The sequence below is a fragment of the Emiliania huxleyi genome, assembly GCF_000372725.1.
Source record: "Emiliania huxleyi CCMP1516 unplaced genomic scaffold EMIHUscaffold_871, whole genome shotgun sequence".
Taxonomy (NCBI): Eukaryota; Haptophyta; order Isochrysidales; family Noelaerhabdaceae; genus Emiliania; species Emiliania huxleyi.
The window spans coordinates 4697-17469 of NW_005195502.1; the positions used below are offsets into that span (position 1 = coordinate 4697).

At 64.0% G+C, this 12773-nt stretch overlaps 3 protein-coding genes across 3 annotated transcripts; 2 read left to right on the plus strand and 1 right to left on the minus strand.

Annotated features, from left to right (window-relative positions):
* Positions 1-981: 981 nt before the first annotated feature.
* On the plus strand, positions 982-1902 carry EMIHUDRAFT_77388 (hypothetical protein; the record flags this gene model as incomplete). Its single annotated transcript, XM_005758253.1, has 1 exon — positions 982-1902. A coding segment is annotated over one exon (921 nt), but the record flags the coding sequence as incomplete, so codon positions are not given.
* A 102-nt stretch (positions 1903-2004) lies between these two features.
* Positions 2005-2450, plus strand: EMIHUDRAFT_372370 (Hypothetical protein; the record flags this gene model as incomplete). Its single annotated transcript, XM_005758254.1, has 1 exon — positions 2005-2450. A coding segment is annotated over one exon (281 nt), but the record flags the coding sequence as incomplete, so codon positions are not given.
* A 4548-nt stretch (positions 2451-6998) lies between these two features.
* On the minus strand, positions 6999-12608 carry EMIHUDRAFT_471229 (ATP-dependent RNA helicase). Its single transcript, XM_005758255.1, has 18 exons — positions 12553-12608; positions 12054-12209; positions 11942-11986; positions 11591-11698; positions 11435-11521; positions 11325-11366; positions 10895-10963; positions 10571-10816; positions 10359-10451; positions 10226-10289; positions 10122-10156; positions 9414-9568; positions 8996-9102; positions 8825-8918; positions 8588-8660; positions 8017-8415; positions 7625-7950; positions 6999-7491 (listed from the first exon to the last, which is right to left on the minus strand). The coding sequence occupies exons 2-18, from the start codon at positions 12141-12143 to the stop codon at positions 7278-7280; spliced, it is 2247 nt and encodes a 748-aa protein (XP_005758312.1). The 5' UTR covers positions 12144-12209; positions 12553-12608; the 3' UTR covers positions 6999-7277.
* Between the last annotated feature and the right edge of the window lie 165 nt (positions 12609-12773).

A 12773-nucleotide genomic window follows, 5' to 3' on the forward strand; every position in this document is an offset into this window, starting at 1 on the left:
CACCACGGCCACGAGCGGGTGGTCGACTTGCTGATGCGGCGCGGCGCTGACGTCAACCAGCAGGACAGCGACGGCAACACCGCGCTGATGGGCGCCGCCGTGTACGGCCACGAGCGGGTGGTCGAGTTGCTGCTGCGGCACGGGGCTAAGGTCAACCAGCAGAGCAGCGAGGGCGTCACCGCGCTGATGCGCGCCGCCGGCCAAGGCCACGAGCGGGTGGTCGACTTGCTGCTTCGGCACGGCGCTGAGGTCAACCTGCAGGACAGCGAGGGCCTCACCGCGCTGATGGGCGCCGCCATATTCAACCGCCCCGCCGCCATGCGGCGCTTGCTGCAGGCGGGCGCAGACACGGCGCCTACTGGTAACGGCAAGACGGCGCATCAATGGGCCAAGGAGATGGGCCACGCCGAGTGCGTGCGCGCCCTCGAGGAGCACTCGTCGAACGCAGCACAGGCGGAGGGGGAGACGGCGGCCGCAGAATCAGCCGAACAGGCCGCGGAGGCCGCACGCGAGGCGGCAGCGGCTGCGGAGGCGGCGGAGGCGCGCGATGCTGCCGAGGTTGCGCTGCGCGAGGCGGTTGAGGCGTGCGAGCGAGGCGACGCCGATCTCGAGGCGCTCAGGGCGGCGATCAACGCAAACACCGCCCAGGCCGCCGACGGCTCGGAGGCGCTGCGGGCGGCGCGGCGGCTGCGCGACGAGCTGGCGGAGCGAAAGGCCCGCGAGGCCAGGGCGCTGAAGCGGCAGCGGCAGAAGGAGGAGAAGGCGGCGGCGGCGGCTGCGCGGGCGGCGGAGCGGGCGGCGGAGCGGGCGGAGGAGGCGCGGGCCGCAGAGGAGGCGCGAGTGGCGGAGGAAGCGGATCGGGTGGTAGCAGAGGTTGCGGCGGCGCGGGCGGCGGAGGAGGCGGAGGCGGCGTCGCGCGCAAGGGAGGAGGCAGAGGCGAGGGCGAGGGAGGAGGCGGCAAGGGAGAGGGAGGAGGCGAGGATGAGGGCGGAGGCGGAGGCGGAGGCGGCGGCGGCGGAGGCAGCGGCGGAGGCGGCGGCTGTAGAGGCGGCAGTGGCGGCCGTGGCGGCGGCGGAGGCTCAAGAGGCGGCGGCAGCGGAGGCGGCGGCAGCGGCGGCGGCGGCGGCAGTGGAGGCGGCGGCGAGTGTCGCCGCCCTCGCCGCCGCCGCCTCGCCGCCCGCCGCCGTCCCTCTCGACGAGCTCATCGCGGCGACCGACGGCTTTGCCGAGGCGCGCAAGGTGGGCGAGGGAGGCTTCGGGCGCGTCTACCGTTGCGACGCCCTGCCGTCGCTTCCGCGCGTCGCTTGCGGGTTCGCCGTCAAGACGGCGCTGGTCGGTGTCGGCGCCCAAGGCCTCGCCGAGCTGCAGAGCGAGGTGCGCACGCTCAGCGCGGCGTGCCACCGGTCCCTCCTCCCTCTGCTTGGCGTCTGCTTGGCGCCGGCGAGAGCGTGCCTCGTCTACCCCCTCTGCCGCGGCGGCAGCCTCGAGGACCGCCTCTACCGCGCTCCAGCCGCGCTGCAGCGGCTCCGCATGCTCGGCTTCGAGACGCCGCCTCCGCCGCTCTCCTCCGCCGCACGGCTTCAGGTGCTGCGCGACGCAGCGAGCGCGCTGCACTACCTGCACACGCGCTCTCCGATGATCCTGCACCGCGACGTTTCGGCGGGCAACATCCTGCTCGACGAGCGCGGCAACGGCTACCTCGCCGACGTGGGCCTCGCGCGCGCGGCAGAGGCGACGGCCGGCGGCAGCCAGCAGGTCTCGCACCTGTCGACGCAGCGCATCTTTGGGAAGCCCGGCTACATGGACCCGATCATCATGCAGGACAACCAAGCTTCTCAGCTGACCGACGGCTATGCGCTCGGCATCACGCTGCTCGTCGCCCTGACCGGCCGCGGCGCCGTCGGCTTGCTCAACGCGTGCGACGATGCGCTGGAGGAGCCCGACACGGCGGAGAGCATCGCGGCGGCCGACGCGGGCTGGTCGGTGGCGCAGGCCGAGGAGCTGGCGAGGCTCGTGGTCGGGCTGGCTCTCGTGAGGAAGAAGAGGCGGATGCCGCTCGCAGACGCATTGCCGCGGCTGGAGGCGCTAGTCGAAGCGGCGGGGGAGGTGGAGGAGACGGCTGGGGCCGAGGAGCGCCTGTGTGACCTCTGCTGGGACGCGCCGCGCTCGGTCCGCTTCGCGTGCGGCCACGCGCTGTACTGCGAGACGTGTGCGCCGCGCGTGCTGGAGCGCGACAGCAACTGCCCGGCCTGCCGCCAGCCGGCGCTGCCCATCGCCGCAACTGGGCGGCTGGTGGCGGCGCAGACGACGTTTGTCCACCAGCTGCCCTCGCGCACCGCGCCCCAGGCTCAGGCCGCGGGCGCCACGGCGGCGGTCGGCGGGCGAGGCGGGCGCGGTGGGCGCGGTGGGCGCGGTGGGCGGGGTGGGCGTGGACGGGGCGGGCGGGGCGGGCGGGGCGCGGGCGGCTATTAGCTCACACCGTATGCATACATCGGACTCTAGAGAGGGTGATTGGCGACGAGAGAGTGAGATTGGCGACGCGAGAGTGATTGGTGTGGAGAGCCCGCTTGTTTTTTCGTTATCTTATATGCGCCTGCCCGGGAGATATTCGGTTCACATCACCATCAGCGAGACCTCAGACACAAAACACAATACACTCTCGGCGACGTCAATGACCCGGCGCCTGCTTGTGGTGACGCCGCTTGACCTCTAGGCAGACTAAGAGGGCGAGATCAGTGTGAGGGCAACCATCGCACACGAGGCAGATATTGCTGCCGTCTACTGCCGTCGACTCGGGTGAACATGTACATGTGACATGCACAACAACATGGCCATGCACATGCGCATGTTGTGCATGTGCATGTTGTCATGTTGTTACTGCCACGCGTGAAGAGGTGCGCCGTTCACGGCAGGTCATCGCGCCAGAAGGAGTCTCGAGCCGGCTCAGCGTGGCGCACTCGCCGCCGCACAGCTCCATCACCTCGTGCCACAAGGGCTTGGGCAGGCCGCGAGGCACTCTCTGCTTCAGCGCAACCTGTATCAATTGGTTGATTATAAGACTTTAAACAAAACAACTCTCTCTCACAGCAGACAGGCTCGACACAGGTGCGAACTGGCGCGTGCTAGTTGATTAAGACTACTTTATCGATTCGTCAGCAAGCGGAGGCACTGCTTAAGCGCAACCGGCCGCGCGCACGCGACGGCGCGCCACGCGCCCTCGTCGGTGGTCAGGCCTGTGTGGCGGCCGAGGAACCAGCGGAACGCGAGCGGCGAGGCGCGGCCTATAAACTAGATGTCTCCACACGAGTGCACACATCAAATATCATTCTGTAATCTGTATCATATTTGCATGTGTGAGTATGGGTCAAAGTTAATGTTTGGAAGTAGATGCGACGATCGCGGCCCTGAAGTGTGTGCTTCTCCTCACTCCTGATGGTGCCCATTTGTGTCTCTCTTCCTGTTCCCGGCGAGGACCCCCCGCGTGCCGCGTCGCCCCGCGTGCTGTGCGGTAGAGCTGTCAAACGTTAAGAGCTGAACAGTGTTGCTAGTGTTAACAGTAACAACAGAACAACAGTGGGGCTCCCCAACAACAGTAGCTAACGTTAGGCCAGCTGAACAACAATAAGGAAGGCCTGGCAGTGACCCACGACGATCTCCAGCGTCCAGTGCGGGTAATACCCGAAAATACCTGGAAAAACCCAGGTATTTTCGGGTTTTACCCGGGTTTTTTGGCATTTTCTGCTTGCTGGCCACTGAACAACAGTAACAACAGTAACAAACAGTAACAGCTTGGGCTGGGGAGAACACTTGAACAACGTTGAGGATTTTCAGCCAACAATAGTGCAACTGTTAGGCCCAAAGTTAACGTTTGACAGCTCTACTGTGCGGCTCTCGCATCGCTTTTCTTCTCCACTGCGCATGTATATAACATGTTCCTCCTTCCCACGTCTTCACAGATGAAACCGATATTTCACATCCCTCTCCTGTCAAGATACTCCACCAGGCACGCGTGTGATTTGACGGGGTGGAATAGTTTGCGCGTGTCGCGGGATAGCGCGTCCGCAAATTCCTCGCAGTCGTACTCTGGACGGAAGCGGAACGGCGTGGCGAGCGGCACGCTGGGGAGGCCGTAACCGGGGGACCACGAGCCCATGCGGCACTGCGCTGCCCCTGCGGTCGCACACGCGACGGGAAGGAGGATCTCCTCGTACATCGCGACGCCGGTGCTCCAGTAGCGTCGCAGCAGCATGTCGAAAAAGCGGCGCGAGTACCGACCGATGGAGACGAGCGAGCGCATCCGCGAGCGAGCCGGCACGCCTCGCAGCAGCCGCTCGTGCGAGAGCCAGTGGTAATACAGGCCCTGGGTCTCATTTGCGCGATGCACCCGGCGCCGTGAAGACATCAGACGCACTGGGCGGAGGTCGAAGTCCTCCCTCGTGTAGCGAGGCAGTAGGAGGTCGACCTGCAAGAGGGTGCAAACGTAAGGTGTGTCTGCGTGTGGGTGCGCGCTTCTGTGCGCGTCGCTCGTCCGACCTGTAGTCCCGCCGAGAGCTCAATCAGAGTGCTTGCGCTCCCGGAGAAGAAGACGTCGGGCTCGATGCGCCAGATCCGCTCGTAGTTGGGATAAGCCTCTCCCACGGTGTCATTCCAGAGGAGCAGCGACCCATGCATGTAGTAGTAACTATGGGACATGTCGGAGCAGCGTTTGTATTCGCATGCTGGAGCAATATGCACAGCGTACAATAGCACCGTCGGAGGTATTTGGTCTGCTCGAGCTGGTAGGCCCGGTTGGTGGAGAGAGAGCGGGCGAGGCGAGGCAGGCGAGCAAAGAGCTGTGAAGGCGTCCAAGCGCAGGCGGCGACGCCCGCGGCAGCGGCGGCGGCGGCCGTCCGCGGCTTCGAGCCTGAGTCCTCATGCAGCAGGAGTTGCCACAGCTCGGCGTGGGGCGGCATGGCCGAATTTCGCCAGGCCGTCAGGCGTGAAGCCGTCGTGTCGACGGGTGTGTGTGTGCCGAGGAAGAGGAGTTCCGTCACCCAAGGCCTCGCTGGGACAGTCGCAAGGATCCGCTGGCCGTTTGCGGCGTAGCAGTCGAGCATCTCGCAGGCTCAGTCGAGTGCCGGGCGCCCGTCGTCCGCGTCAATTCGCCGTGAGTCAACAATAAGTTAAAGAAACGCGTCGGGCGACAAATAAGATAAAACCACACACCTCTCCTTAAAATCCCTGTGTGGTGGCGGCGTGCCGTCCTCCCATCCCTCCCTTGGGTTGTCTGTTTTCTTTCTTTCTTTCTTTAGGGGGGCGGTGGGGGTGATGGCGCCTGCAACAGCGCCGGGGGCAGTACCCCGGCAATTCGAAACTTCTCGCGTTTTGTCGAGTCCAGGCTTGCTCCCGATTCGCGCATGCGCGTCGCTGGCCAAGCCCCGGGCTGTCCCGCTTTGCGCGAGAGCCCGCCCGCAAACGCCAACGCGACGCCACGGGAATGCTTCGTCCTATTTGATCGGCACGTGCACAAGAATGGCGGCAGCACCATGTCGGTGCTCATGCAACGCCTCGAGGAGCAAGGCGAGTGCCTCTACTGGGGCTACCACCTCTCGTCGTTGCAAAGAGGGCTCACCGCGCTGCGTGGATTGAGCCGCAATTCGCCACGGCTGCCACGGCTCTGCATCGACGGTCATGTTGGTGGCGATCTTGCGGGCACCACTACCCTCGAGTCTCTCAAGGCGTGGCAGCGCAAGACGGCTGAGCATGGCCTTGCCTGCCACCTGTTCACCACCCTGCGAGTGCGCGAGCCGTTGTCGCACTACGTGTCCTTCTATCTTTGGAGCCGCGCTGCGACGCGTGCCTCCAGGCATCGTCCCTCTGGGTTGGGCGACGAAGGTTTCCTGCGCTGGGCAAATTCAACGCCCAATCTGCAAGCGAACATCCTGCTCCACCCGGGTTACGCGGACTTTGCCGAGGTTCGTCTAGAGAGTCGGCCAGCCTCGGCACCCAGCTACCTGCATGCGCACGTCCAAGATGGGGACTCCGACGCGTCCAGGGAGCAGATGCGCCAGTTGGTCGAGCATTTTGACCTTGCGGCGCCGCTAGAACGCTTCGATGAGGCGCTTCTGATGACGGCCGATGCACTCGGGCTGCGCTACCTTCAGCACGCTCGGATCGACCCGGAGTGCTTGAAGTTGGGCGCGCGGCCGCAGCGAGTCCAGCTCGACGAAGCGGCAGCATGCACCGCCTTCTCGGCGGAGGTCCGTCGCTGCTTCAAACGGAGCAAGGGCTGCGCTCCCGAGCTGCGGGCGGCCTGCGAGGAGGTCGTGCGCAGGGTGGCCCCGCTAGACATCTGGCTCTACGATCACGTGCGCACGCTCTTTGCGCGCCGCCTGGAGGCACTGGGCGCGGCATTCGCCGCGCGCGTCAGCGCATTTAGAGCGTCCTCGGTCGGCGTCTTCAGCGGCGGCCCACCGGCGAAACCCCGGTGCCGGTTTCGAAGGCGTGCCAACGCCACCCTGCCCGATTTTGAGGGCCGAGGCGCAGCGGCGCCTGTGTGCCGCGCGCTCCAGCAGCCTCAACGGGTTGGCGAGGCCGCCTGGCGCGACCGTGGCTTTGTAAAGGCGGCGGAGCTTGTGGTTGTGCCGCACCCTGCAGCTCGGCCGCGCCGTCGGGTGCGGCGCGGGTCGGCGTCCTCACCGGCCTAAGGTAAGGTAAGGTAAGGTAGATTTCTCCACACACACAAAGTGGTGGGGCAAGGGGGGGCGACCCTCGCATCTCCACGCCCGGACACGGGCAGAGGAGCCCCACGGCATTCAAAGTGCAAGCACTGGCCCGGTGCACGTGGGTGAGCAGCCTGCCCCTCCCTCCCGACAAACCAACTCCCGCACACACACAATCGCACTCTGGCCATCGAATGACTCCGAATGACTCACTGTGTGTGCTAAGACACCGGCCTCTCCAGAGACGGCGCGACACTAGGTTGGCTTTTTAGGCATTGTGTTTTGTGGGGTCTGTGTCAAGGCTCTTGTTCTACGTAGAAAGAGGTGAGCGCAAGTATAGTACACTCCACCACAGCGGCTTCTCTGGCGACAGTCGACATCGTGTTTTGGGCCCCCGCCCCTCCTCTCCACCTCGCGCCCGCGCCCCGCCGGGGCAGACAGCAGACCGCTCCGCGCCGCCGCCGGCGCGCCGCCGCCGAGCGCGCCTCCATGCACCGTGACCCGCGAGGCCTCCCCGCCGCGGCGACCACGGCGAGGGCGATCCGGCGCGGCGCAGCGCCGCGCGCGCGGACGACTTCAGCCGCGCCGCTTGGAGAGGCGCCACGCGTTGGGGTCGTTGAAGCGGTCGTACAGCGGCTCGATGCGCTCGTTGCGCTTCCGCTTGGAGAGGTGGCGCGGGTCGGCCTGCTGGTAGTAGCGCGGCGCGAGCTCGGTGAGCCACTTTGGCTCGATGGCCATGCACTCGCGCATGTACTCCTTGGAGGTTAGGACGAGCTCATGGTAGATGCACCTAAGCAAGCAGTCAGCCAAGTGAGTGAGGGATTCGTTCAATGAGGGCAGGATCGTGGTAGAGGCACCTAAATGAGACACGAATGGAGGAATGAACTCATTCTTGGAGGAGGGGAGGGCCGCGGCAGACGCACCACTCGGGGTTGCGGTTGAAGAGCGCGGAGGAGGGGTGGATGTACACGACCTGGCCCTCGTCCATCGTCTTGTAGCCCTCCTGCGGGTCCTTCTTGGCCGCGTGCGTGAAGTAGCCCGACGTGATCGCCTTGCGCACCTTTGTGAAGTTGCGGCCGCACGTCTCGATCTCCAGCTTGTACCGGTCCATGATGGTGAGCAGCTGCTTGCGCACGTCCTGCGCCTTGCGCATGTTTCGCGCCTGGATGAAGTTCTCGAAGCACCACGGGTTTGAGAACTTGGCCGCCGCCCAGCCTTGGTAGACGGCGAGCAGCGTGATGTGGTCGCCCTCCGCCTGGAAGAGCGCCACCCCTCAGTCAATCAACGAGTGCGTGAACGAGCTACCTAACCAGCCCTCCGCCTGGAAGAACTTGGAGCGCTTCTGGTCCGCCTGCGCCTGCTTCTCCTTCGGGCGGTACCAGATGTTTTGGACGGAGAGCATCGCAACCACCGTGAGCACCTCGTCGGAGCAGCCCAGCTCGACCGAGGCGATCAAGATCTTGGACATCGGAGGCTCGAGCGGGAACTCGGCCATGCGGCGGCCGAGGCGCGTGAGCAGCCCCTCCTCGTCGAGGGCAGAGAGCGCGTACAGCGCCTCCATCGCCGCGACGAGCGTCTGCACGGGCGGCGCGTCCATAAAGTCGAAGTGGAGCAGGTCGTTGACGCCCATCGCCTTCATCTGCAGCACGGTGTTGCCCAGGTTCGTGCGCTGGATCTCCGGCACGTTGGTGGGCAGCATCTCGTTCTTGTACGCCTGCTCGGCAGCGAGGACGTATGATTGGTGTAACCGGCTACTTCCCCGTGGGTTCGGGTACCGTGGGGGTAGGGTAGGGTGGGTTCGGGTACCATTGGAGTAGGGGAACGCCTGCTCGGTGTAGAGGCGGATGAGCATCCCGAGGGAGATATGGGGAGATACGGGGAGATACGGGGAGATATGGGGAGGTCGCCTGCTCGGTGTACAGGCGGTAGCACTTGCCCGGGCCGGTGCGGCCAGCGCGCCTACAGACGGTATTGTGCAGCGTGTTGAGAGGAAGGGGTGAAGACAACGAAGAGGAGGACAGTGAATACAGCGAAATACAGCGGAATGCAGCGGAATGCAGCGGAGTACGTGCCCTCTCGAGTGCTGGTTGGGAGACATGAATGCGTGGGTGCGGCCGGCGCGCCCCGACCGCTGCCGCGCCGACGCCTGCGAGATCGGCACCACCACCAGCGAGTCCATGCCGACCTTTGCGTTGTACACCTTCTGCTTGACGAAGCCTAGAGGGCGGGTTCGGGCACCGTGGGGTAGGGGAAGGTGGGTTCGGGTACCGTGGGGTAGGGGAGGGTGGGCTCACCGGGGTCGACGACGTAGAAGATGCCGTCGATCGTGAGGGATGCCTCGGCGATGTTTGTCGCGATGACCACCTTGCGCGAGCCGGGCGGCGCGGCCTCGAAGATGCGCCTAGGAGCAGACGCATGCCGCGTTGTAGTTCTTCTTTGGGGGGGGGGGGGGTGCCGCCGCGCGTAGAAATAGAGACATCAGGCAGCAAGGATGATGGGCATATCTGGGCTATGCCTGGGCTCTATCTCGGCTCGATCTCGGCTCGATCTCGGCTCTATCTCGGCTCTATCTCGGCTCTATCTCGGCTCTATCTCGGCTCTATCTCGGCTCGATCTCGGCTCTATCTCGGCTCTATCTCGGCTCCATCTCGCGTCTGCTGCTCGGACGGGAGCGCAGAGTAGACGGGCAGGATGATGAGCTCCGGCAGCGACGGGCCGAGCGACTTCATCCGCTCAAAGAGGATCTGGCAGGCGGTGTCGATCTCCTCCTGCCCCGTGAGGAAGAGGAGGACGTCGCCGGGCGGCTCCTGCAGGTGGATCTGCATCACCGTGATGAGGGCCGCGTCCATGTAGTCCGCCTCGGGCGCCTGCAGGAAGGTTCCAGGAACGGTCTAGGAAGAGTCTAGGAAAGGCCGCGTCCATGTAGTCCGCCTCGGGCGCCTGCATGCAGGTATGCAGGTGTGCACAAGGGTCGAGGGAGGGCTCTGCCGGCTCGCGCGAGGAGATATGAGGGAGATATGAGGGAGGTACGAGGGAGGTACGAGGGAGGTACGAGGGAGGTACGAGGGAGGTACGAGGGAGGTACGAGGGAGGTACGAGGGAGGTACGAGGGAGATATGAGGGAGGTACGAGGGAGGTACGAGGGAGGTACGAGGGAGGTACGAGGGAGGTACGAGGGAGGTACGAGGGAGATATGAGGGAGGTACGAGGGAGATATGAGGGAGGTACGAGGGAGATATGAGGGAGGTACGAGGGAGGTACGAGGGAGGTACGAGGGAGGTACGAGGGAGGTACGAGGGAGGTACGAGGGAGGTACGAGGGAGGTACGAGGGAGGTACGAGGGAGGTACGAGGGAGGTACGAGGGAGGTACGAGGGAGGTACGAGGGAGGGACGAGGGAGGGACGAGGGACAGATGGCGCCTTTGTGTAGAGGACCTCGACCGGGAAGGTGCGGCCTACAGGAAGGTTCCAGGAACGGTCCAGGAGCAGTCTAGAAACGAGCACCGCGACCGGGGAGGTGCGGCCGGGGATGGTGAAGATCGGGCACTCGAAGAAGTAGGACGAGTACTTCTCCGCGTCGAGGGTCGCCTACAGGGAGGCTCCAGGAGCGGTCTAGGAACAGTCTAGGAACGAGCACGCCTCCGCGTCGAGGGCCGCCGAAGTGCAGATGAGCTTGAGGTCCTTGCGGCGGGCGAGCAGGCCCTTGAGCAGGCCGAAGAGGACGTCAGTGTGAATCGTGCGCTCGTGCGCCTGGTCGAGCATGATGGGCGAGTGAACTACTTGTGATTAGTTAATCAATCGTCCAGCATGATGAGCTAGTTAACACCCTGATTAACTAGCTAGCAGTTAATTCATCTGTTGAGTAGCGCCTCGTCCAGCATGATGAGCGAGTAGCGCGACAGGTTGGTGTCGACGAGGCACTCGCGCAGCAGCATCCCGTCAGTCATGTACTTGAGGATCGTCTCGGGCGACGTGCAGTCCTCGAACCGGATCGAATAGCCAACCTCCTGGCCCAGCCGGCAGCCAAACTCCTCGGCCACTCGCTTGGCGACCGACATCGCGGCGACGCGGCGCGGCTGCGTGCAGCCGATGATGCCGCGCGACGTGAAGCCCGCCTAGCGCCACGCCTCCCAGAGTGGTCGACCCCAGTGTGGGTGGGGGGGCTCAGGCTCCGTGGGCGGTGTGGCAGCGACTGCCTCGGCCATGAACTGCGTCATCTGCGTCGTCTTGCCGGAGCCCGTCTCGCCAATCACGACGAGGACCTGGTTCATCAACATATTCATTCCTCAACGACTCTGTTAATTAGAGCCCGTCTCGCCAATCACGACGAGGACCTGGTGAATCAACAGATTCATTCCTCAACGACTCTGTTAATTAGAGCCCGTCTCGCCAATCACGACGAGGACCTGGTTCATCAACAGATTCATTCCTCAACGACTCTGTTAATTAGAGCCCGTCTCGCCAATCACGACGAGGACCTGGTTCATCAACATATTTCATTCCTCAACGACTCTGTTAATTAGAGCCCGTCTCGCCAATCACGACGAGGACCTGGTGAATTAACATATTCATTCCTCAACGACTCTGTTAATTAGAGCCCGTCTCGCCAATCACGACGAGGACCTGGTTCTCCGCGACGGCGTTCACCAGCTCCTGCTTCAGCGCCTATTCGCAGTGAACCAGCAGTTATGCACTCATTCGTATGTCGAATCAGCCCGCTCCTGCTTGAGCGCCGCGATCGGCAGCGAGGCGCGCTGCTCCTGGATCGACTTGTTCTTGGTCGGGAAACCGATCGAGAAGCCCTTGCCCATCGACTTGACCTAGAAAAGAACGACGGCGCGCTAAAAAAGAAAGACGCCGCGCCGGTAGCCCTGCCCCTTCGACTTGACCTTCCACTCCGGCACCGCCTCCTGCGTGTAGCCGAGGCCGCGCAGCTCCTGCGCGATGTGCCGCTCTCCCGGCTCCGGCATCGGGTCCTCCCACGGCCGGTTGAGGTCCTACGCGATCTCGTGCAATCTCGCGTCATCTCGCGTCATCTCGGGCGATCTCGGGCCGGTCGAGGTGCTAGGAGCTACGCCGGCCGGCGGGGCTTGCGCTAAGTCTTCAGAGCACCGCGTGAGTACGGAGGAGTGCGAGGACAGTGTGAAGACGGCCGTGACGGCGTCTGGAGGCGGCGGAATACAGTGGGGAGCTCCCGCTGCGAGGCAAGCGTACGTCCCCCGCTTCTAGGGGGTGGCGGCCTTGGGGATTGCGTCCATCAGCGCTCGCTGCTGCGAGTCGCGCAGCTCGCGCCGCTCCTAATGAAACGAGTAATCAACAGATTAATTACAGAGTAATGAGCGAGTCGCGCAGCTCGCGCCGCTCCTTGGCCAGAGCCGACTGCGTCATCGCGGCGCGCTGCAGCGAGCCGTCGGGGTTGCGGACGATCTTGATCGGGGACATGGCGACGGAGGCCTTGGTCTGGCCGCGGAGGAAGAGGGGCTCCGCCTCGTTGAGCTCGATCTCGAGCTCCTCCTCGGTGGCCTATTGGTAATGAATGGTAGCTAATTGACTAGGAAGTAACTAGCAGTCTCCAGCTCCTCCTCGGTGGCCTATTGGTAATGAATGGTCACTAATAAACTAGGAAGTAACTAGCAGTCTCCAGCTCCTCCTCGGTGGCCTATTGGTAATGAAGAATGGTAACTAATTGACTAGGAAGTAACTAGCAGTCTCGAGCTCCTCCTCGGTGGCCTATTGGTAATGAATGGTCACTAATAAACTAGGAAGTAACTAGCAGTCTCCAGCTCCTCCTCGGTCGCCTATTGGTAATGAATGGTCACTAATAAACTAGGAAGTAACTAGCAGTCTCCAGCTCCTCCTCGGTGGCCTCGAACGTGTTGGCGAGGCCGGTGCTCCTCGTCGAACTGCAAGGAGGGGGCGGCGGGGTGAGGGGCCAGAGGGCAGATGTGGAAAGGTGGAAGGAAGGAGGCATGTGCAAAGAAGGAAGGGGGGGAAGTGGGTTGGGTTGGTTGGTGGGTTGGTTGGGTGGGGGGGGGGGGAAGGGGGGGGGGGGGCCTTTTTTTAAAGGGGGAA

What these genes read in the sequence shown, in the direction of transcription:
- EMIHUDRAFT_471229 (XM_005758255.1), bottom strand. Translation starts at nt 12,143, where the DNA reads ATGTCCCCGATCAAGATCGTCCGCAACCCCGACGGCTCGCTGCAGCGC. An exon ending in TGGCCAAGGAGCGGCGCGAG is followed by an intron (nt 11,987 to 12,053) that starts CTGCGCGACTCG and finishes GAGCGGCGCGAG; the next exon opens with CTGCGCGACTCGCAGCAGCG. An exon ending in AGGCGGTGCCGGAGTGGAAG is followed by an intron (nt 11,522 to 11,590) that starts GTCAAGTCGAAG and finishes GTTCTTTTCTAG; the next exon opens with GTCAAGTCGATGGGCAAGGG.